Below are 25110 nucleotides of genomic sequence, written 5' to 3'. Positions count from 1 at the left end.
TGTGTAATCATTTTTATGGATCTAAATAGGGTGTCGTTGTAACAAAAAAGGTTGAGAAGCATTGTTTTAATCAATAAGACAATAAGACATTTGAGTAATTAGGGATGAACATTTTTTTTCAATTCAAGCACTGATTATAAACAATGCATGTAACAACTACTAGTTGTGTGATATGTTAATAACTAGAAATATCAACCATTATAACAACATCCATCTTTACTGTATGTATTGTTTGTTTAAATTAGCTGTCTTCGTATATTGTACAAATTAATTAAAATCACCAAAAAAAAGTCATAAGTAAAAATCGTAATTTAAATAAATATACAAATTTTATTTAACAATTAATTAATTTTTGTTTATATTTACTTTTCCTTGTTTAAGGAATACAATTGTCCAGTGTTTTTAAACTTGGAATTAATTAATTCATAGTTTATTTATAGGTATAACAAGATGAGAAATTACAATTTTAAAGAAATATACATATATGTTTAATTTTGAGGACAGTTTCTCCGTGTATGACCTATAAAAAAGAAAATATAAAAAATATATATACAGGTATCATACATAGGTGTTGAAAATAATTAAAAATATATCCAGTTTACATAATATGTAAAAGGCACAAAATGGATGAAATTTGTATTTACCTGGCTGCTTACAAAGTCCACATTTTCTTTGTCCACCAGAATTTGACTGATCTATTAACATAAATAATGTATTAATATTACAGGTAATGTTAACAATTGGATAATGTGTAATTTTTCTTTTACAAACATTAAATATCAACATTATCTGGTTAATGTTAACCCGCCAAAATTGAATAATGTTAAAAGTTATATATTATTTTAATTTTTTGAGAAACTATTGTTCGAAAAACAAGAAGATAATTCTTCTTATGTATCAAATGAACATTTTTAAAATATGATTAATAAATTGAAAGGCAGCAATAAATCTCATCATTTGAATAAATTGAAATTATTAATACCGGAAGAGAAGAGAAACTTATAGTACCCGTAGAAAAAGGTAATACAAATTTACTATATTGCATAAAAAAATTACGAATTATATGATGTACTAAATGAGATACACATTAATATTGGTCATGGTGGTAAGCATCAAATGATAGCGAAAATAAAAAAAAACACAAAAATTTTACCCAAGAAGTTGTACTATGTTCTTAAATTTCTGCGGATCTCTAACAAAACTATCATCTGAACGAAAAAGGCCTTGTAGTTAAGCGATTATTCATTCAGAAATGAATAGTCGTTGTCACGTTGATCTCATTTTCATGCAATCGCAACTCGATTTTGAATTTCGCTTCTTTATGGTTTACCAAAATAATCTAACAAAATGTATTCAGTTGCGGGCTGGCTTTTAAGTCAAAAATGGCTAAATAAGTGGGGACAAATATTTCGGATATATTTTGTATTTTTGGAGCACCGGTTCTTTTACAATGGATCTAATGAATAAATGACATGTGCATACGGGTGCGTAGTATGTATGGTACGGGCGATTGGCGGGAATATACACATACTAATGATAATTTACTACACACACAACTCCTTAAAAATAAACTCATATTGTATAATAATTATTACATTATATTATCTTTTATGGTAAATACCAATTGTGTCTTAAATATATTTAATATTGTTAATAATTTACAATTTACTTTATCTCATGCATGATACATTTTAGATTCTGAGTGAAACGATGAATGTATTGATTTTACAATGATGTGTTTTTTTTTTTTATTTTTGTGTCTGTGTACACGATAAGTAGTCGAAATAATGCTTCGATTTTCGACTTCAGTATCTTGTTCGATGGGAAAGTGAATATCGTTGGTGCATTGGGGAGGTCAAAATTTTAATTTCCCAGTAGTTTTCAAAAGCGATGTGAAAAACAAAAGAAAAATTAAGGAAAAACGGGAATTTTTACGCAAAATCGATTTTTAACAAAATCGATTTTGGTTATTGGTGTAACTCTAAAACAAATGACCGTAGATGCATGAAATTTTCACTGGTTGTTTATATTAGCATTTTCTATACACCATAAAATTTTCCAAATATTTTGACTCTTTTTGAGCTGTTTACAGCCATTGTCAGTTTTCAATTTTTTTAGTTTTTTTTTTCTATAAATATCAATAAAATTTTATCTATTGAGTAAAAAAGCTTGAAAATTTAATAGAAGGCTCCTAGTTTATTGTTTCAAAGGCAGATGAAAAAAATTAAAAATCCTTAGTCACAGTTTTTAATTATAAGCATTTAAAGTTCAAATTTTGACAAAATACGGAAAAATCACGAAAAATAGCAAATTATTTTGATGAGAATTCATAAAAATTTTTCTTTTTAAATCTAAAATTTGAAAATGTAATATAAGATTACTCATAAGTTTGTCTACCTTTATCAAAAAAAAAATGTCTAGAAGAAACTTAAATTAAATTTTTATGAGCGTCTGAAATTTATATTTTTACAACATTTGATATTTACTCGATTTCTCATGTAACGATTTTTTTATTTTATTGTAATTAAAAAACGAATGACTGTAGATACTTGAAAATTTCACTGAATGTTTATATTAGCATTTTCTATACACCATACAATTTTGAAAATATTTTGACTCTATTTGAGCTGTTTACGGACATTGTCAGTTTTCAATTTTTTTAGTTTTTTTTTCTATAAATATCAATAAATTTTTATTTGTTGGGTAAAAAAGCGTGAAAATTTAATATTAGACTCCTGATATATCGTTTTAATAGCAGTTGAAAAATATTAAAAATACATTTGCACAATTTTTTTTTATAAGCATTTAAAGTTCAAATTTTGACAACATTTATCAAATTTATAATTTATTAATTATTTTGTGGTTAAAAATTTATAAAATGTTTAACTTTTATGGCTAAGGATTGAAAATTTAAAACAAGGCTCCACGTTAATAGGTTATATATAAATTACTTTATTCACAATAATATCATCAAATATACTTGGTAATATCATAGGGTGACTGACCGTTTTCGCTCAGAATTGTTTTTCTTATACAATGATATTATATCATTGAATTCAAATTTAACACCATCCATTACAGTGACCCACTTGTAACCTACCGTACAGCAGAGCGACATCCACTTATCCACCTTTTTATAGTTGTTAATGAATTATCTAAAATTTCTTGGCTAATATCATATTATCCAGCTAATATCAACATTAGCCAGCATTTAATAATATTCATAGTGGCTAATCATAACATATGGCTAATGTTGTATTATACGACTAATATTGACATGATCCAAACCATTATCATTACCTGTAGCATATATACTAGAGTATACACCTACATGTTTTGAATAATAACAAAATAAAATAAATACTAACTGTTTACAACTCTGGCTCTGTATGGATTATTAATTTGTCCATTATTATTTTGATGATTATTTCTATTGTTAAATTGAGTACTGGGAGGACCAGCAGTAGGCATAGGTTGATCATCTGCCCACAAGAAGAAAGTACATCTGTCAGTTGCAGAAATTGGCTTTGGACATCCATAAAACTGACGACCCTTATTTGCTGTTTCTCTGGTAACTGTTAATCTAATGAGACAAAAAAGATATATGCATCATAACATAATATTAGTTAAGTAAATTAAATTAATGAATTAATGAATAATGTTAATAATTAATTTTAACTAATTTAATTAACTTAATTTTAATTTAATTGATAATTTCATATTAGTTTTATTAATCTATATATTTAAATTTAATAAATTATACTAGTAACAATTATGTACTGAGCTGTTATTTAAGAAATTTGTTCCAAAATATTAGATAACATGTATCAATTGTATAATTGTTACAAAACACTTACAGTTTAGCAGCATTTCCACACTGACAGCAAACTTGATCTAGAAGAATATTTATAAATGCATTGTGTAACTGTGTAAAAATGTAATAAATATAATCTTGAGTTAAAACTATTATTCACTTAAATTATAAGTTCAGCTGCATGAATAACTTGATTTGAATTCAAAATTTGTATACAATTTAATTTAGATTTAACAGACAAGATCTTATGAAATACTATATTATGTACTTATTAAAAATTATAGTTGTAGTACATTAATGTTTTATTTAAATATAATTATTTTATATTTTTAAAATGTAGTTAATAAAATGTTGTTTGCTTAAGGGCGAGTTATACCATCTCTGATTAAAGTTAACCAATTTTGCCTGGGTTAAATATTTGTTATCAGCTGATTAAGAGTAATCTACGTTAAACCGTAGAAGGTACAACTGGCCCTAAGTGACAAAAAAATGAACCGTTATTATTATTATTAAGTATTTTAAATTTTAAAGTACTTGTTAATTAAACACTTAACATCAAATTAATTTGTTTAGTAAAAGTATTACTACAAGCTCAAGTATATATCATAATATTAATCTAATAAATATTTGTATGTCTATAATTTAATAAATAATTATATAGTTTTACATATAAATACCATTGTTAAGAGGCCGAGGATTCTGGGAACTGCCAGGCCTAGATAAATTATTCGTTGGAAGACGAACATTATTTTCACCGGTACGACCTGAAGTATATATGAACACATTTAATATGTGATGTATACACATAATTACAAGAAATACAAATAATTAAAATTATCTCACCTCTATTTTGATTAGTTGTAACGACATTTCTGTTAGAAGGTTGAGTACTTGAAGAGGAAGATGAAGGACGGGACGTGTTCACTTGAAGTATCTCACACAATGTAGAATCACACCCATTTATACAACCCTCATAAGTGTCTGGATAATGTGGTCGCATACTTCTAGTACTGAATTGAAATTTAACTAATTTTATACCTTCTGAACACTAAAAAATTATGCAAAACTTTAATAAAATATAGTTTACAGCATCTAACACGCATTAAAATTAAAATAATTAAGATACCTGAGAACAAATATTATCACTGACTTGTACGTCAATTACACTAGGAGGTAACCAGTAAGTGTTTCTACAAGTTGGAAAACCTGTACATGTTATAAAAAATCCTTGATTGTTTTGCTTTTTTTTTAATATCAGATTAGTTTGTTTACAAACAGGACATTTGCGAATATTCTTTACTGTCATTGATTCATGTTGAGCATTATTTTGGAAAGCAACAGGCTGTGTTCTTAAATATTTTCCTAAAGATTGATCTAACTTTTCCACCTACAGTTCAAAATATTTTAGCTATATTAAAAATGCAATTGTAGGTAGGTAAATCAATTACATACTTGTTCTGTTGTTTTGATAAATACATCTTTATATTTGGCTATTTGTTCTCTAAGTACTACTAAGGGTGATTTGGTACCTTCACATATTCTATAAATTTAAATGAGTTCTAGATTTAAAAATAATAAATTCTAGCCATTAATAATAAGTAATAAGATTGCAAATTAAGTTACTTTTTTAAGTCTGCTTCGAGTTCAGCTCTTAAATGGGGTTTGGACATCTCGAAACCCATATTATCGTATCCTTCAACAAGGCCAATACCAAGTTCTCCAGGTACAAAGTATTTATTATTTTCTAGTCCAACATATAACCGTGACTTGATAGTTTCAATGTGTTCCGCATGTGTAGCATCAGTACCTATCACAATGATTTAAAATTAAGTTATGACTACTGTGTCATTTTTAACGACAACTAATTTATTAACTACAGTCTACGTTTTTAATTATAGTAGTAAAAATTAAACTATTTTGATTAATGAAGCTCTTATACTGTAAATTACTACTTCTATAGTTCTACTGTTTTATAAACTATCAATTGAATAAAAAATAGATGTGGAAAGGTGCATTTTACATTACTATATCCCAACTACAAACAAATCAAATTTCAAAAATTATCCTCGATAAAGTACAAATATATCCAACAAACAATCTATAGATTGAACTCAGTGATACCAGTAAAAAAAATATATATGAAAAACTATAATCTACTACGGCCTATATTACTAAAAAAATCACTAGTAGACATTTTGATATACTCGGAACTAAATGTTGTAACATTATATCACCTTATATTATAAATCTTCCAAATAAATTATTTTAAAAAAAAATCTCATAATGGTTAATAGAATTCCTAGATGAAATGGTATTAGAATAAATTTTTGTAGACCTATTGTATAAAAGTTAAATACTAGCTTTAGAATTTTTTTCACTATTTATATTCCTATTCATTGAACTATTTTACTGTAGATTTAGTACTAATACTGTATATTTATGTATGAATTATGTAATTTAGAACTTCTAGGCAATTGTACAAGTTCTCTTAATGGATCTTGCATTACATTAAATTAATAGTAGTACATACCAATACCGTGTTTATCCATTAGAGAAATTAGATCAGCTTCTGTAAGAAGATTCGGAGGACTAGTTTGTCCATCAACCATTTCTAATCCAGTAGGCATAAATGATTGCCCTTGGTTGTAATTATGAATCTGTTTATTAGACCATTTATCATAAGGATAAACTTCTAGGTAATTTAATGCAATAATTCGAAGTCCGTTTGCTAAAAACTAAAATGAAAATGTTCTTTATTGATAACTTATAATATACTAATTTAAAAGTTATGAAATTTAATTAATTATTAGTAGTTACTTGAACATTTAAACATATTTAAATTCAAAATTACCTTTTCTCCATTTATTTCAATATTTACAATAGTTTCTTCACCCTCAGCATCTTTAGATAAACAAGCTAAGAAATGTCTCACAACATATTCATAAACTTTACGTTCTCTATCTAAAATAATATATGCTTAGTGTTATATTGTGTTTTATATTATATACAAATTTGAAACTATTTGTTGTAACATAATCTACCTTACTTTCAGCAAAAGTTATTTAATAAGTGGTAGTTTAACATAGTCAATGTGTGTGCCAAATATAACAATACAAAATAACTAATTATTATGATTGAATAAATGATATCACACCATGCCATTTAAAAGTAAAATATAATATTAATAAATAAAATAATCACATACAATAACCATAGTAAAGTGTAGGTATAGTGTATAGTTATAAAACCACTTAATTTGGTACAATGTGAATTGCTTATATTATAATCTATATTTTTTAAGCAAGAATTAATTTGTTAGCTATTTAATTTACATAGAAATGTGGAAGGATGACAAATAAGGAACTTTTTTAATTCACGTTGTAATAGATTATTTAATATTGTGGAATTATCTTTATTTTCATTAAAAGGTAAAAGTTATGTAATATGCATAATAAAATATATCAAACCTTGAAGTCCATGAGTATATTTAGTTGGATGTATTGGAGGATGCGCCTGATCAGATTTTTTACCTTGTCGCGGAGTAGGACCATTGTTTAAAACACTTTGTGCAAAATCTAAGCAAATTAAATCATTTCTAGTCATATGTTTATTTACATACTATTTACAATTTGTTGTAAAAAAAAAGCACTTACCACCCCAATTGTTATCTTGTACATGCAATTGAACTAAATTTGATAAGTTTAATTCTTTAGGAAATATATTTGTTTCAGTTCTAGGATAGCTAATAAAACCTTGACTATACAGTTTTTCTGCAATTTTCATAGTTTCTTTAGCATTTATTCCAAGTTTACGACTAGCAGCTTTTTCCAACTCCTTAAAAAAACATTTAAAGTTACATTTAATATTTAAAAAATCTGAATTTTAACATACTATCTCATATACAATGCATTCATAAATGGATAAATGCATGTAAAAACTAAAACTAATTTCTATAGAAACAAAAAAATTGCAACAATTGTTTTAGAAATTAAATGTATTGAAACATGCACAAATCTCAATTTCATTAACTTCTAAATTATCTTCCATGACAATTTACAGCATTTTAAGTTAAACTTACAAAAATTGTTCTGTACTAAAACATTTAAAACTGTAATTTTACCCTACATTTTACATAATAAGATTAAAATATGAACTAGGATAATTGATACTAAGAAATAGTGATGGGAATAATTGAAATAAATAATAATAGTACCAGGCATTTCTATTAACATCAAATTAATCAAATCAATCAAATCAGTCATAGATAATAAAAGAATTATATTGATGTCCCCCCTACACCACAAGTTCTATTTCAATATTAATTAAAACATCCCTCTTTAATAAATTTCACACAAATAGATAGAATATTATTTAATTATTTATATAACCAGTTAAATAAAAATAATTCGTCATTTATTTGAATGAATCGTTCGGGAATTGGATTATTCTTAGTATTATATTAATATATAAATTTTAATTTATTAGTAATAATCCAAAATTGTTATCTATAACGAGAATTTTATTGAACTTGACAAACATTTTATCTGAAAATCTAATTCTACTACAGTATTATTCTACACATAAAGATAGAGTTACTTACAATAGTATCTAAAGGTACTGGTCGCCATTTAGATTTCGGTTTTTTAATTACTTTTAACACCAAGGCAGTTGGATTTTCTTGGCAACGCTCATAAAGTACATTACAAAGAACTTCGTCAAATAACCTAACTCTTTGCCATGAAAATTCTACATCCAAATTTTCAATTTTGTGATGGACTAAAAATATATAATACAAATATATCAATAATAATACATTATACAAAAGTAATTAAATGTTTATTTTAAAATACCTTTAATTTTCCAAAAATTTTCAGGAATAAAATTTTGAATGTCTTTGTACCGTTCAACTACAAATCCTAATGTTGGAAATTGACAACTACCATAACTAATCAAACTCTTAGCTAATACTTCAGGAAACACTTTTTGTAAACGCATTGTTTGATAACGCGTAAATGCTGCGCCTAAAATGTATTTTAACTATTAGGACAATAAAAACAAATTAATGCAAGTAAAAACATTTACTAACCAATTCTTAAATCTAATTCACTTCTCACATCAACTGCATCACTTATATTTTTATTTGGGGGCCCGAGGCTACTAATAGCTCTTTGTACTGATGGTCTAGTAATTTCAGATAATATAGCTCTAAAACAACCAACATTAATTAAAATAAACATAAAATTATGTTTTTAATAAAACAGACCTATGAACTTGAATTCTTGGATTAACTTCTCTACATACATCAATTATTTCAAATCCAATATTTTCTCCCTCTCTGTCAGCATCAGTCCATATCACCAATGTATTGCATGATCGGACTTCTCGAACTAATGTTTTCTAGAATTAAATTGTTAATATTATTTTTTTTAAAGATCTGCTACAAAATAATGATTATTGACATACATGGTTTACAAGATTTCGTTTTAGATTCTCAGCGAGGCAGCTAATGGTCTTACTTGTTTATTTTTTTTATCCTGTATACAAAATTTCCGCTAGAAGGAGTGCTTTGATTTCAACATATAGTATCTTATTTTTTTGCAAATTGAATAAAGATTGTACTTTAAAGAGGTAATTTTTCGATTTTATTAATATTTATTTAATTATTTAATGCCACGGGGAAAACCACCGAAAAACCTCTAAAAATGGAATTTTAATTTCTAACGCTTTGTTTATCACCATAGAAACGAATATAAAATAATAATATTATAATATTAATTCAACTTATATGATATAATAAATAATAACAGTATAAAATATCCAGACTGATAAACCGTCTCCACTCAGAATCGTTTTTCTTATATAATGATATTATATCATTGAATTCAAGTTTAATACAATCCTTTATACAATGACCCACTTGTAACCTACTGTATAGCAACGTGACATACACTTACCCGCTTTTTATATTTGAATACTAAATTTATTTATTATTTGATTAAATACCTAACTTAATAATTAGCAATCATAATACTTTTTGTATATGTTGTTTTGTCAATAATACATGTTCAATATTAAAATATCAATAAAGAATAATGTCAAGTGAATATTATGCATTTTACATGCATTCATACATTTATACACTTTCTATACATTTATTTATAATTTATACAAATATTATAAGAAAAGATTACTAACCTTAATATTTATAAAGTCGTTTGGACATTCTTTTACCACAGGAATATGAAATAGTTCAAGAGGCGAACAAGATGTCCATGAACGATATGAACCTTGGAATTCATACCCAAGTAAATGACCAGAAACAGATGTCATGATCATAGTGCTTGGCGACCCTTGGAAAGTGTGGTTAAACTCGTATATTTTGTTAAATTTTGAAAAGCCTTCTCTCTGAAATTATATTAAAATAAAGTAATTAAGCACTAGGTAGGTAGCGTGGAAAATAAACAAATTTTAAGTTGATTACCCTTTGTAGATTTCCACCAGACAAATGTCCAGCAATATTTTTTGCAGCATCATTTTTTTCTGCAACATTCAATACTCTCATTCTATCGCTTAAGCCTTTATTAGAATACCCACAAAAATGTATTCGATACACATTTTTAAATAGCACCCACAAATTAATTTCATTCCTTTTTAAAAACATTCAGTTTAAATTTTTAAAAGCACTAGACAATACATTTTTATCATGCATAAAATTATGTGTACTATTTAACCGTCGAACTATAGCTATACTTAAAACTAAGTTATTAATTAAAGTTATAGATGAATAATAAATAATAAGAAAGACACCGATAAACTTATAAAAACATTTTTAAACAGTTTTCTTATGAGTCAGTTGTGAAGTGTATTCATCAAACAGCATACAAGTTTGAAGTCGGTTGTGTTCGGTTACCAAATACGACTGGAAATCGAGCGTGCCGATACAAACACGTTATCATTATTATATTGTTTTGATAGGATATTTAATATTATGATATTTATTTGATATCAAAGTTTGATAACGTTTATTTTAATTTTTAAATGTCTTGTACAACTCTCGTAGTCGCGTATCACCATTCGGCATTCACCACTACGGCACTAATGCAACACACATCCACGGCATTACGGCATATGAGGTTAGGGTTCTAAGTTTTAGTTTGTTTTTTCATTACATTTTTAATTTTTATTAAGTTTTCATTTGTCAAAGATATATATTTTCTATTTTTGGGTTTAGTTTATGTTGATGAATTCGTTAAACTATGGGTATTCTCGAAAAAATATCGGAAATCGAAAAAGAAATTTCCAGAACTCAAAAAAATAAAGGTAAAATAATTGTTGCAGTTAATATTAATATATTTTATTATTCAATAAATAAAACGTTTCATATTCATATTTATAATATAATCCTAATTTTAGCTACCGAATACCATTTGGGCTTATTAAAAGCCAAACTTGCGAAATATCGTGCTCAATTGTTGGAACCATCTAAAAAACAAGAAAAAGGAGAAGGATTTGATGTGTTAAAGTCTGGTGATGCTAGAGTGGCTTTGATTGGTTTTCCATCTGTTGGTAAAGTATGTATGATTATGGTATTTTTTTAAACGCCCCCCCCCCCCCAAATAAAAAAATTATTCAATTTTAATTATTATTTTAATTTTTGTTTTAAAGTTTTTCTCAAATTAAATTAAAGTAATTATTGTACTTATATTTTATGGTTTAGTCAACCCTTTTGAGTACGTTGACACATACAGAAAGTGAAGCAGCTTCTTATGAATTTACTACTTTGACTTGTATTCCTGGAGTAATTGAATATAAGGATGCCAATATTCAGCTATTGGATTTACCTGGTATCATTGAAGGTGCATCTCAAGGAAAAGGACGTGGTAGACAGGTAACTAAATATTAAGAATAAAACATTTATTTATTTAATTACTTGAAAAGTATTGCATAAATAATTTATTCATAGGTTATAGCAGTTGCCAGGACTGCAGATTTAGTATTGATGATGTTGGATGCTACAAAGCAAGATATTCAGCGTCAATTATTAGAAAAAGAACTGGAAAGTGTTGGAATACGTTTAAACAAACGGAAGCCAAATATTTATTTCAAGGTAATATTTTTAATATTATGATTTGTTCTCAATACCTGATAGGTGTATGTCTCATTATAAAGGTAAAGAAAGGTGGTGGATTGGCATTTAATGCCACTTGCCCATTAAGCAGAGTTGATGAAAAACTAGTTCAAGTTATTTTACATGAGTATAAAATATTCAATGCAGAAGTCCTATTTCGAGAAGATTGTACACCTGATGAACTAATTGATGTGATTTCTGACAATCGTGTTTACTTACCATGTATGTATGTTTACAACAAAATTGATCAAATATCTATCGAGGAAGTTGACAGGATTGCCAGACAACCTAATAGTGTTGTAGTCAGGTATTAAAGAGTATTAATTATAGTTTTAGCTTATATAACATTTTACCAAAATATATTTCTTGACTAGATCACAAAAATGTTTAGAGTGTAGTGCCGTGCTATCTTCTCTTCTCTATTAAACATTTCCCCCCATCTTGGAACGGATCTGAGGGAGTAACTAAATTACATTTTGTATAGGTGATTTAATATAGTACTAAACAAATAACAATGTGTGAATAACTTATTAAACCTGAAATGGGAGGGGGGTTCATAAAAAAATACAATTTAATTTTAGTACATTATAGATGATAGATAAGATTTGATAACAATAATAACAATTTTATAATTTATAGATTTTAAGTTGTATGAACTATATTTTATTAGGTTAATAAATAAATACACAATATATACAATTTCCAAGGTGGATGGACTAAAGTCCCTTACCCCCCCCCCCCCCCCACCCTTGATTAAAATAATAACAATTCTTATTTCTTTTTACTATTTAAAAATATAAAATGCTCATTTTATTTTTAGCTGTAATATGAAGTTAAATCTTGACTATTTACTGGAAGTTCTGTGGCAATATTTATCATTGATTCGAGTATATACTAAAAAGCCAGGTCAACCACCAGATTTCGATGATTGCTTAATTTTAAGAAAAGGTGTTTCTGTGGAACATGTTTGTCATTCAATACATCGTACCTTGGCAGAACAATTTAAATATGCTTTAGTTTGGGTATGTATTTGATCGATTCAAAAATGTGGATGATATTTATTTGTATGTATTTTGTTTTTAGGGTACAAGTACAAAATATTCACCTCAAAGAGTTGGCCTGCAGCATATTATGCATGATGAAGATGTTATACAAGTTGTGAAAAAATAAAAATATTTTACATGAAAAAAAAAGAATTTACTAATAATAAAATATATATTACTTAATACTTTATGAATATAATATATATTTATATTAGTGATGATTACAAATTATAAAACAATTAAAGCATAATATTTATATTTGATAATTGCTGAATTTCTCGTATTAAGATGCTGAAATTTGTCTGAGTGGACCATCTAAATATGAGGATAAAGCTGTTATTTTTTCTTTAAGTAAACCAAATTCCACTGATCGATTTGCATACAAACATAATAAAATGTTAGCAACTTGTTTAATCGCAATTCTGCCTTCCTGCAATACAAACAATACAAACATTATTTTAGATTCTGGTCGAAGAAAAAAAAAAAATTATAAAATAACATTTCTGGATAGATGGTTTTAAAAGCTTTGAATAGTATTACAAATTAATTGGAAATTTGATTAAATAAGAAGTTAAAGAATGTAAATTATGGAATATAATATTTAATTCTAATTAGTAACAAAAAAAATTAATTTAAAATTGATAGGTGTTATTTATAAAATTTATTTATTTATTTATTATTAATTAACGCAATTTTACAAAGGTAAAAAATATTTTGAAACCCTTATTATTACAATAGTTTTAAAATTGTTTCGAAATAATTCACAGAACATAGTATAATTTGGATTATAACAGTGTTGGTAACCAGAACTAACCTACGAAAAGGTGGTTAACTCATTTGCTAGACGCATTAGCCTGTTAATGGGGCGATTGCGACTATAATTGGAGGTACGACAAATGGAGTAGTAGAGCGTGTGGAATGTTGAGGTACTCAAAATTGTATACAGGATAGGAGAGTAGGCGCATCATATAATTCTCTGAAGGAATTTTAGATTTACATTAGCTCTTCTGTCTGCTAAGGTATCTAGGAATAGTTCATGTAGGACAGGTATGTAGTCATGTACAAGGTGATTGATTTTCAGAACACGACCTGCAAAGTAGAGGAAGAGCCTTTGAACACGCTCAATGATTAATGAGGAGGACAGTTTAAAGTCGGATGAAACACGTCTTATGAATTCTAACATCTTATAGGATTTGCAACTTATCGATTGTATATGTGAGTGGTAATTTAGATTAGCGGTAAGAAGAACCCCTAGGTCTCTTTTACTTGTAACAGATTCAAACATAATATCATTGGTGGTATAGTTGTGAACTATGCCATTTCTGCTGCGAAAAAAAGACATTGACTGACATTTAAGTGGAGGCCGATCGAGTTTATCCGTACAACTAGATTATCAAGTTCAACCTGCAGTGCAAAATAGTCTTCTATAGATTCAATTTGGAAAATTTTAATGTCGTCAGCAAAGGCGAGGAAATTACAATTAGGGATGATTTTTTTTATGTCATTGATGAATAATGCAAAAATAAAGGGTTAAAAATGGCCACCTTGAGGAACTCCCGAGGTGATAGGAAGGACCTCAGACTTACATCCATAGATTACAAATTGAAATCTACCGGACAGATATGATTTGAACCAGGACAGAAGAGGTTCGCCAAAACCAGATTTAACGGAGGTTAGATAAGTGAACGTAATCTAGCGGCTTATTGGAGGACCTATAGACCGTGTGTGCTTTTTTTACAAGAACAATGGACTTTAGATCTTTTGAGAACCATGAGGGGAACTTGGACGTTACATATCTATTTTTAGGTACAAATTGTAGGATAGAAAAATGGAGGGCATCGTAAAGTGCATTTGTGGCTGAATCTACGTTAAGATTGTTTATGGTTTCAGGCCAGTTAAATGAGTTAAGGAAATTAAGTATTTCTGGGTATCAGGTTATCTTGAAGTTAAAGTAGGTATGGGACTTATCAAGAGAAGGAGTATTAGCTATAATTGGAAGGTAGATGTCAAGCGCAGGGTGATAAGAATCACAGGGGACGACATTAAATGAAGATTTTTCAATATATGTATTGTAATTGTTTGAGAAAATAAAATCAAGATGTTTACCTTGATTGTTAGACACGTTATTTAGCAAGAAGAGATTTAGATATGAGAATGATTCGGGAAGACAGTGACTTGATGGAGAGGAGTATAATAGACCATAGTTATCATTGAACCATGAGATATCTGGTAGGTTGTGGTCCCCGCAAAATATGAATTTGCAATTAGTATTAGCTAAGGCAATAGTTTGAACAGATGATACATGAGATTCATATAAAGTAAAGGGACTACTAGGAGGAATATATACCGAGGAGATAATAAATGAGATGTTCAAAGTAGAGAATTTAACGAATAAGTGCTCAACATTTGCGGAGGTGGGTGATGTACGTAAGTAACATATATCTTAGCAATAAGAGTACCACCGCCTCTATGTAGCTTAATTGTAGATGGATTTCTATCACATCTAAATATAACATAGTTTTCCAGGCCATGTTCATTGTCACCAATACTCTCACATAACTATGTTTCAGTTAGACAGATGAAAACATAATTAAAAACAGGAACATAACATTTAAAAATATTAAGCTTAATTCTTAGTATTTTATTACCGTACAGTCCATGAGAACCAGTTGCAATTGATCCTCTTTCAATGTGGCTAAACCATTCTTATGATAAGTATTCCACAAATTAGCTGCAATTATAGCTGTGATGCTTGAATCTCTATCGCCATAACCACTAAAAGCCAATAAGCTTCCATCGTGTGTCAATAGCCTTCATTATAAAACCAAAAATAGTAGTATAAAATATAATAATTACTTATTATACAACAATTATTCAGTGATTAAAATATTTAATGTATTCCGGTTGAGTAATTCAAACATTCCATATAAAATATAATATTTTTAGTATAAATTAATCAATTGTATTAAATGAAGACAGCCGGTGGATCAATCAACCAATTAGAAACAGTCACTAGTTTATGTACAAATTATATATACCTACCCTTTAGTTCACATTTTTTTTCATCTATCACTCGGTAATTTGTGAACAAAATGTTATAGATAATATTATATAATTTTTTTGAACACACAACTAAATATTTATTGATAAAGTAAAACAGTCTAGTATAATATTTATTATTTTCACTAGCCCAAATTGTATACACATAATATATACATCAAGTATATTTATTCAACCAAAAAAATTGATTTACATTGACATAATATCATGTTTTATATATTGTTAAAACTGTTTACTTTAATCTGCAAGTTTAAATATATTATTTATATATAATAGATAATTATTCATATTTATTTAATTTTAAATAATATAAATTACAACTTACATGGTGTTTTCAACACCGTTGCTATTAGCTTGACTTAAAACTTGGGACAGCACTTTGGGTCTTAACATTTTGACTACAGTTAACAATGCAAATTAAAAAGTTATTTTAGTATATAAACTAACAGATGTGTGCGAGTGTTATTTACAATGTGATATAAATAATAATTAGTTGTTTAAATTTTTAGCTTAATATCTTTTTTCTATAATTTAATTTAAGTATCGTTATTCGTAGCATAAATAAGTTCAATATGATTCGTAGGCAGTCTTAGTTTTATTACTTCTCGAGTTTAAAACGCTTGTCTGTGAAGATTGGCAATTGAAATTGATAAGCTGTGACCATTCTGCAAGGTGCATTGATAAGGTGTCGTCACTCTGATAGGGTTGGGGGCAGTTGTCCGAAAAATGATAAGGCAGCTTATACCACAATTATACCATACCAGCATATACCAGCATTTTACAGTGACACCAATTTGAAAAAAACATCGTAAAGTGATGCCATGCTAGCGGCACTCGTCGCTACGCTCCTCGGCGCCAACCATAGAGTAATGTTACAATGTAATAGATGACAGATGTACAACAGTCGTGACTTGTGGTTCTCACTGTTCTCAGTTTCTCACTTTCACGGCCGGGGAGTCGGGGAGTCTGAATCAGACGTACGCACTCGGGCTGCTTGTTACTATTTCACTAAGTCACTTGCATTCCATAAATCGTAATATTGTTGACATTAATAACTTTCTAATACTTTGTCAGGTAAGTGTTGCGGCCAACATGCTTGGACGAAACCACAATTTAAGACAATATGTGAAATAACGTACAACCGTGTAGAAGGCCGTAATCGAAAAAAAATTCGGGGTAGTTTTGCATTTTTTTATTATCGACAGACGATAGTGGACATTCATAATTTTTTCGTTAAATTTATAAAAACTCTTTATTCTCGTTATTATTACTTGTAAAAAAATATACAATTTTTCTTAATATAATAGTTAATAGACAATATTCACAAATCACAGCTAAAATGGTTTTACTCCCAAAATATTTTGGGCGGGGGGGTAGGAGCCGGAACCCTGGACTTCCCTGTAGTTACTGTCTAGTACCTATATGTAATGGTAGGTATTCAAATAGTTAAATCGTAAACGCAACCTATCGTATTTATTGACGGGTTATTTGCGTCTCATACGATATCGATTACGCCGTTTTAATATCAATTCGGCAACGGCTGTCCGGCTATCGATTTCATATGACTTACAGCCCAATATAGATACATAGGTAGTATGATGGAAAAAAAAACAGTAAAATTTTAAATAATAAATACAATAACTACAATACATAGGTACAATAACTCAAATACTGACGGTGTTCATTATTTTACAAAATGAAATATAATTGTAATTTTTCGAAACATAGTAGTGATTTAATGTCAGTTTAATATTAGAGAATCTATCAACATTTGATTTTAATAATAGTAAACAATTGATGTTATTAGTGGCGGCGCCAGGGGTGGGCTAGGATGGACAGCGACCCGCCCTAAAATCTTTTCGGCCCCCGGCTAGCCCACCCTGTATGTTTTCAAAGTATTTTTGCTTAGAATTACATCATAATATTTTAAAATTTATAAAATTATTTTTTGTGTGCGACGTACCGAGTTTTGACACAATCTGGTCTACTCGTTGTGTGGTGGTGGTAGCAATAACGGCGGAAAATCATACAGCACTTTTGATAGCGAATTTTGTTACGCCACTGGCCCTCCATCTATTACAGTGACCCACTTGTAACCTACTGTACAGCAGAGCGACATCCACTTACCCACCTTTTTTCAAAGATAATTTGTAGTTATTGAAGAAATATATACACAATCAAATATTAACCAAATTTATTACAACGCATTATGTCAAAACAAGAATGATATCCACTTGCAAAAGAAAAAAACGAGCAAGTTGCAAAAAAAAAGAAAACACCAAAAAAAATAAACAATTTTTCAAAATTAATTTAAAGTTTATAAGATAACTATAATTGAATAATATTATAATCTATATATATAAAACTGAAATCAAGCAAAAGAGGAAATCTTTGTTACGGTTTGGCTTCGAAACTTCTAATCCAATTGTCATGCAGTTTTTTTAAATAAAAGAGGATATCACGGGGCAGGTTTTAGGCATAAATAAAGTCCGATAATGTTAGTCAATAATTAGTTATCTATACATATAAAATCCTAATACCACTGACTCACTGATCGCTGTATCTCAAAAACTACTCAACGTACGGACTTGAAATTTGGAATAGAGGTTCTTCTCATATTTTCACCGTGCAATAAGAAAAGATTTTCAAAAATGTTGCGTTTCAGTGGAGTAATTAACGATTATAATTATTCACGTGATAAAATTTCTATCGTAAATCTCTAAATTCCTGTTTGAGCATCTACCGGGGGTGATCACTTCCCTTTTTAAATTAGCCTATGACACTCACAAAGAATGTGGCTTTGTATTGGTGAAAGAATTTTCGAAATCGGTTCAGTAGTTTCGGAGTTTATTCCGAACATACAAACAAACGCTATCATTTTATAGTATAGATAAAAATGAATATTTGTGTGTAGATTAGACCTCTGGGAAGAAGATAGGTTAATTTAAAAAGTGTTAAATTTGTTTTTTTTTTATTCATCGGATTTTAGTACGGTTGCGTTAGGCTTTTGTATTAATTGATCATATTAATCCTCCGAAGGTGGAACTAAGTAAAAATGACAAACTTTGTACAATTTTGATACTTTAGAGTTAAATCATACACTTACGTACAAACAGCACGGGGTCCGCGATCTATCGCTGGTAGATCGCCTACCTGATAATATACTGCTGCGAATCAGAATTTTTATTCCGGGCAACAGAAAAGTTAAGATAAATTTTGAACACCATTCACCATACACCGAATATTAAATAACGAATTGAACAAAGTTTGAATCATATAGAATTGGTACATTTAACGGGCAACGAAGTGCCAGCGGGATCAGCTAGTATATTATATATATAATATACCTAATCATATAATAAAATATGCAAAATATTTTAAACATGTTTTTAGAGTTTTTTATGAGCACTAGAAAATAATACTCCACTCTACCAGACTACTATTCAAATTAGGAGCAGAATCATAATAGTCATATACATTTAAAGATTTGAAGTGACTAAATTATACATCATATTTTATAATTGATGTAGACTCGATAAAAAATATTGCAAATGATTAAAATGCAAATGTAATGTATAATTACAGGCTAAAATGTATTATGTCAACTCGATTAAAAAAAAAACTTATTTTGATGTTTTTGTAAATACTAACTTCAATTTAAAAAAAAAATAGCATTTTAATTCTTAAGTTTTAAGACATTTTGTATTATTTTAACAGTATGAATACACAGGCCTTCATAAGACGGGAAGCGTGCTCTGGTGACTATAGATTATAGAACTCAACTGTGGTAATATTTTCCATAGATAATACAAGATCTTATATTATCTATGGTGGCTGGCAGTTGTCCGAATAATGATAAAGACCGATAAGAGTGGTTGTCACTTGCATTCCATAAATCGTAATATTGTTGACATTAATAACTTTCTAATAGGTACTTTGTCAGGTAAGTGTTGCGGCCAACATGCTTGGACGAAACCACAATTTAAGACAATATGTGAAATAACGTACAACCGTGTAGAAGGCCGTAATCGAAAAAAAATTCGGGGTAGTTTTGCATTTTTTTACTATCGACAGACGATAGTGGACATTCATAATTTTTTCGTTAAATTTATAAAAACTCTTTATTCTCGTTATTATTACTTGTAAAAAAATATACAATTTTTCTTAATATAATAGTTAATAGACAATATTCACAAATCACAGCTAAAATGGTTTTACTCTCAAAATATTTTGGGCGGGGGGTAGGAGCCGGAACCCTGGACTTCCCTGTAGTTACTGTCTAGTACCTATATGTAATGGTAGGTATTCAAATAGTTAAATCGTAAACGCAACCTATCGTATTTATTGACGGGTTATTTGCGTCTCATACGATATCGATTACGCCGTTTCAATATCAATTCGGCACCGGCTGTCCGGCTATCGATTTCATATGACTTACAGCCCAATATAGATACATAGGTAGTATGATGGAAAAAAAAACAGTAAAATATTAAATAATAAATACAATAACTACAATACATAGGTACAATAACTCAAATACTGACGGTGTTCATTATTTTACAAAATGAAATATAATTGTAATTTTTCGAAACATAGTAGTGATTTAATGTCAGTTTAATATTAGAGAATCTATCAACATTTGATTTTAATAATAGTAAACAATTGATGTTATTAGTGGTGGCGCCAGGGGTGGGCCAGGATGGACAGCGACCCGCCCTAAAATCTTCTCGGCCCCCGGCTAGCCCACCCTGTATGTTTTCAAAGTATTTTTGCTTAGAATTACATCATAATATTTTAAAATTTATAAAATTATTTTTTGTGTGCGACGTACCGAGTTTTGACACAATCTGGTCTACTCGTTGTGTGGTGGTGGTAGCAATAACGGCGGAAAATCATACAGCACTTTTGATAGCGAATTTTGTTACGCCACTGGCCCTCCCTTTAAATCAGTGGCCCCAGCTTGGCCCACCCAGACAAAAAAATCTGGTGCCGCCATCATGTTATATACATTTTTTAATCAAATAATTTTTGTTTTTGCTGTATTTATTTTTTATTAATATGTCGAGTGCAAGTTTTCTGTCCTCTCATATAAATTAGTTTGTATTTTTAAATTCAATACCATAGTATGTGAAAACAAAAATATATTATAGAATTGTGAATTCAGTTTTTAATGAATCGTTCGCAACTATAAGTAATTCTTTCCGATGCGATATTGAAAACGATACAAATATTTTTGGACTAAATTTAGATGATTTATCAGTGTAAAATACGGTAAATACAGATTTTTTTTAGCCTCTGGTCATCAATTTTCTGTAAAAGTTTATAGTATAAGAGACGGCGGAATTAAAATATAAAAGTTCGGCGCAATCAATAAGTATCTTAAAGGTAAAAAAGTAATTTTGGTGGAATTTATATACACCCGAATGTTGTGACCGAACTATTCAGATGAAAGTTACCACCTGTAATCAATATGAGTAGGTATATAGTATATAGACAGAGCCGCATCTAGGAAATTTGACGCCCAGGGCTAATAAAAATGCAGCACCCTTATGTAGGTGCAGTACGGGGTGTGCCGGGTGTCAACACAAAATAAATAATGTTTAAATACAAATTAAAAAGTATATTTTTATATTCTAAATATTTTTATTATTGAAACCAATGTTTTCATATATACCGTATGTACGCGAAAACTGGATACCTAGGTACATAGTATAGGTAGTATAGTTAGAGATGTGGATTTTACGTAAAAAATTTTTTTGGTAATTTACCAAGTAAATTTATTGGTAAAATTGGTAAATTTTTATTAAAATTCAATTTATAATGTACCTGTTGATTTTTTTCACAATATTATGTAAAGAGGCAAGATAAATATAAAACAAAGTATTAGTATTTAATCTCTTTATTAAAAATAATGATTAATAATTATTAATTATAGTAAAATATAAAATAAAAATAAATTGTGGTAACCACATACACCATATCACAATTATTCTTATCACGTAACTGTCATTATCATTTTATAAAAATCCTGATTTGTATTATAATCCTAAAATCTTAATAAAAAATACAATAACATATACAAATAAAGTGGTCACTCAACCGTTTGAGCGGTAAATTTTTTTTTGTAAATTTACGGTAAGTTTACTTTAGCAGTAAAATTGTTTATGGTAAATTTACGAGACTCACATCACTAAGTATAGTACACACTATAGCTCACTTACCAACATTTTCATTATCCTATACATATTTAAATAATTTAGAATTCTATTAGCGGAGAGTTGATGATTCAATAGTCTAGTTTCATGTCCCGCAACAGAATTAAAAAATATTTAAATATGTATAGAGTACACACATATGGTTTATTACAGAATATTTCAATATTATACTTGAACTAATTAAATGCACATAACACGATTTTTTGGACTTTAATATTACGTACAACTGAAAAAAAATCTAACATTAAAATGATCACGAATGAATTAATATTGGTCAAATTGTAAATTTTTCATGATTATCATATTTTCTGGATAATAATTATAATAGAATAAACCAAATGTATTTATGAACTAAGTTATGAGTGTTCGGTAATTGTTTATGTTTTTTACTCAAAGCTCAATGTTTGCTTAATTAGTAATTACTACATAAACATTTAAAAAATAAGTAATGACTTTTTTATAATATCAACTGAAGAGTTCAAAACATAATGTTTTAAGTATCCCAACCCTGGTGAAATGTATTGAATTTAAATAAAAATAAATAATTTAATTTTACAGGTGTTAAAATTGCTTACCAATGATTTCTGTTTTTGAAAATAAATTGAGGGGTTTCAATTCAAGACAAACCTTTTCCATTTTTCTAATTTTTCAGGACAGCTCATTTTTTGTTTTTCTAATTATTAAATGATTTAGATAATATGAGATATACCATTGAAAAATAGGTAATAAAAAATGATAAATCAATTTCTGATATCGAAAGTTTTCTTCTTAAAATAATTACAGTATACATATATTTAAGTTTAAAGAAAGTGGTTTTGGACAAGACTTTCTTATTCCAGGATCACGTCCATTTATAAATAAAAAAACTGGAATAAGTGCCTTTCGGAAAATAAGAAATCAATTTATATCCATCATAATTCCTGACAAATATTTTCCTGAATTAATTGTTCCTGACGAAAATTAAGCGCCACCTTTGACACCGGCCATGGGCGCTTAGTTACTCGTGTCATGTACGAGTTGACATCGGCGTTTAACGCGTTAATAAGTAACGAATGACTGTGTAATACGTATTATTTATTTTTAGATTCTTAGCGGAGCGAGGAAGCTAGTGGTTTTACAATGGTGTTTATTTTTTTTTTTATCCTGTATACACAATATCTACCAGAAGGAATGCTTCGATTTCAACATACAGTACATTGTACATCATATTTTAACAAATTGGATCAAGACGGTATTTTAGAGAGGTCATTTTTCGATTTTCTCAATAGTTATTTAATGCCACGGGAAAAAACGACTTAACGAAAAACCGCTTAAAATGGGATTTTAATTTCTAATGATTTGTGTATCACCGTAGCAATGGTTAAAAAGTTATAATATTATAATATTAATCCAACTTAAAGGCTAAAATAAATAATAAAAGTTTAAAAAATCTAGACTGGTAAACCGTCTCCGCTCAGAATCGATTTTCTTATACAATGACATTATATCATTGAATTCAAGTTTAATACAATCCATTATACATTGACCCACTTGTAACCTACTGTACAGCAGAGCGACATCCACTTACCCGCTTTTTTAAATATACCTATTTGTATAATTTATACATATTTTATGTTTATGACTTTTTTATTTTTCGTAAACTCAAGAGCACCTGAGCCACTTGCGTCTCCCCCCCCCCCCCTAGATCCGGAACAGAGTATATGTACCTAGTACCTAACTAAACCATAACGAAATTTATTTAAAATTCCATGTAACCCAAAAAACAAAATATTAGAATCTGTTAATAAACGCAAATAAGCAATGCCCAAACAAATTAAACCTTTTTCAGTTTTCCAGATTAGAAGTACTTAAAACCACGAATTTAAGACAATATCTTAATAATTCGTGTTTAGAATAAAAAATATAAAAGTAGGTAACCGGTTATCTGTTTAAAATTAAATATGTTTGATTAGCTTTAACTCGAATCTTTAAAATGTTTAATTACGTTTTGTCTCACGGATTTACAGATGTATAAAAGTTATATAGATACATAATGTACTATATAGAAATTCCATACATCGAGGAAGTGGTGTAATTGATACTTACTATTATTAGTAGTAAAATAATAGTAAATTAGTGAACAATATAATATTATAATGAACTATGAATATTTCGAGTAAAATGACACACAGAAGAAACAATTCAAGCGGCTGTCACTATTATAAGCACTTAAAAAAAGACCTTAAATTGCATACACATAGCGCCGTCCTAAATTTATATACGGTAAAAAGGACGAACGTGGTTAAACCTATATACTATATAGTTCATACAATATTATCAACAACTTCTCTTAACTGTCCGAAATTCTAACTTTGACCTTTGAAGTAATATCGTTATGTTTTCAGAGATTACGAGTTATCTCCTTCTGCCAACATGACTCAATAATAGAAATTAATATGGGTATATATTATGCATCAATTATATTATATACTTAGTCAGATTTTATGTTTGTTTACTGGTAAGTAAAATATGGACAGCCATGTGTATATTCTACTACGTTATTATGTTCTTAAAATATCACAATTTTGTCGTATTTGTTAAAATTTAGTACAAATTAAAATTTGCCATACCTTGAGAGTTAAGAACTTATTTTACATAAAGTAAAAAACCAATAATGTAGGTGCAATTGCAAATGTTAAAACCATCTAAAGATTCCCGTGAGCCATCAAATATATTTTCGGAATAAGTAGGTATTATGAAAATAATAATGCACAATAGTGATGATATTTTCTGCATATCTTCATATCAATTCGTCAATACTATTATAGGGAGGACGAGGTTATTAAATAATCAAAAACCTCACAAAATAAA

The 25110-nt window shown here is 28.4% G+C and overlaps 3 protein-coding genes across 5 annotated transcripts; 1 reads left to right on the top strand and 2 right to left on the bottom strand.

Moving 5' to 3' along the window:
* Positions 1–310: 310 nt before the first annotated feature.
* LOC132938671 (DNA topoisomerase 3-alpha) lies at positions 311–10724 on the bottom strand. Of its 2 annotated transcripts, XM_061005642.1 has the most exons (19): positions 10296–10721; positions 10010–10219; positions 9078–9211; positions 8901–9019; positions 8665–8835; positions 8415–8590; positions 7468–7648; positions 7282–7389; positions 6666–6775; positions 6345–6549; positions 5438–5621; positions 5267–5354; positions 4941–5201; positions 4658–4862; positions 4492–4578; positions 3858–3894; positions 3369–3583; positions 645–695; positions 311–520 (listed from the first exon to the last, which is right to left on the bottom strand). In XM_061005642.1, exons 1-19 carry the CDS (start codon positions 10473–10475, stop codon positions 489–491), a joined length of 2754 nt encoding a protein of 917 aa, XP_060861625.1. In that variant the 5' UTR covers positions 10476–10721; the 3' UTR covers positions 311–488. The 2 variants fall into 2 exon arrangements, with proteins under 2 accessions (XP_060861625.1, XP_060861626.1); XM_061005643.1 differs by lacking the exons at positions 311–520; positions 645–695 and having other exon boundaries at positions 3442–3583; positions 3858–3925; positions 10296–10724.
* Positions 10725–10807: 83 nt separating this feature from the next.
* LOC132938674 (developmentally-regulated GTP-binding protein 2) lies at positions 10808–13171 on the top strand. Of its 2 annotated transcripts, XM_061005648.1 has the most exons (8): positions 10808–10947; positions 11046–11134; positions 11228–11385; positions 11532–11702; positions 11778–11921; positions 11984–12249; positions 12763–12964; positions 13026–13171. In XM_061005648.1, the coding sequence occupies exons 2-8, from the start codon at positions 11071–11073 to the stop codon at positions 13110–13112; spliced, it is 1092 nt and encodes a 363-aa protein (XP_060861631.1). In that variant the 5' UTR covers positions 10808–10947; positions 11046–11070; the 3' UTR covers positions 13113–13171. The 2 variants fall into 2 exon arrangements, with proteins under 2 accessions (XP_060861631.1, XP_060861630.1); XM_061005647.1 differs by having other exon boundaries at positions 10874–11134.
* Positions 13169–16700, bottom strand: LOC132938676 (ragulator complex protein LAMTOR2). The gene is made up of 3 exons (XM_061005650.1): positions 16371–16700; positions 15634–15796; positions 13169–13415 (listed from the first exon to the last, which is right to left on the bottom strand). The coding sequence occupies exons 1-3, from the start codon at positions 16436–16438 to the stop codon at positions 13269–13271; spliced, it is 378 nt and encodes a 125-aa protein (XP_060861633.1). The 5' UTR covers positions 16439–16700; the 3' UTR covers positions 13169–13268.
* Between the last annotated feature and the right edge of the window lie 8410 nt (positions 16701–25110).

This window comes from Metopolophium dirhodum, chromosome 2 (genome assembly GCF_019925205.1).
Source record: "Metopolophium dirhodum isolate CAU chromosome 2, ASM1992520v1, whole genome shotgun sequence".
Lineage (NCBI taxonomy): Eukaryota > Metazoa > Arthropoda > Insecta > Hemiptera > Aphididae > Metopolophium > Metopolophium dirhodum.
The sequence above is the reverse complement of the archived record's forward strand: the minus strand, read 5'-3'. Positions and strand labels throughout refer to the sequence as shown.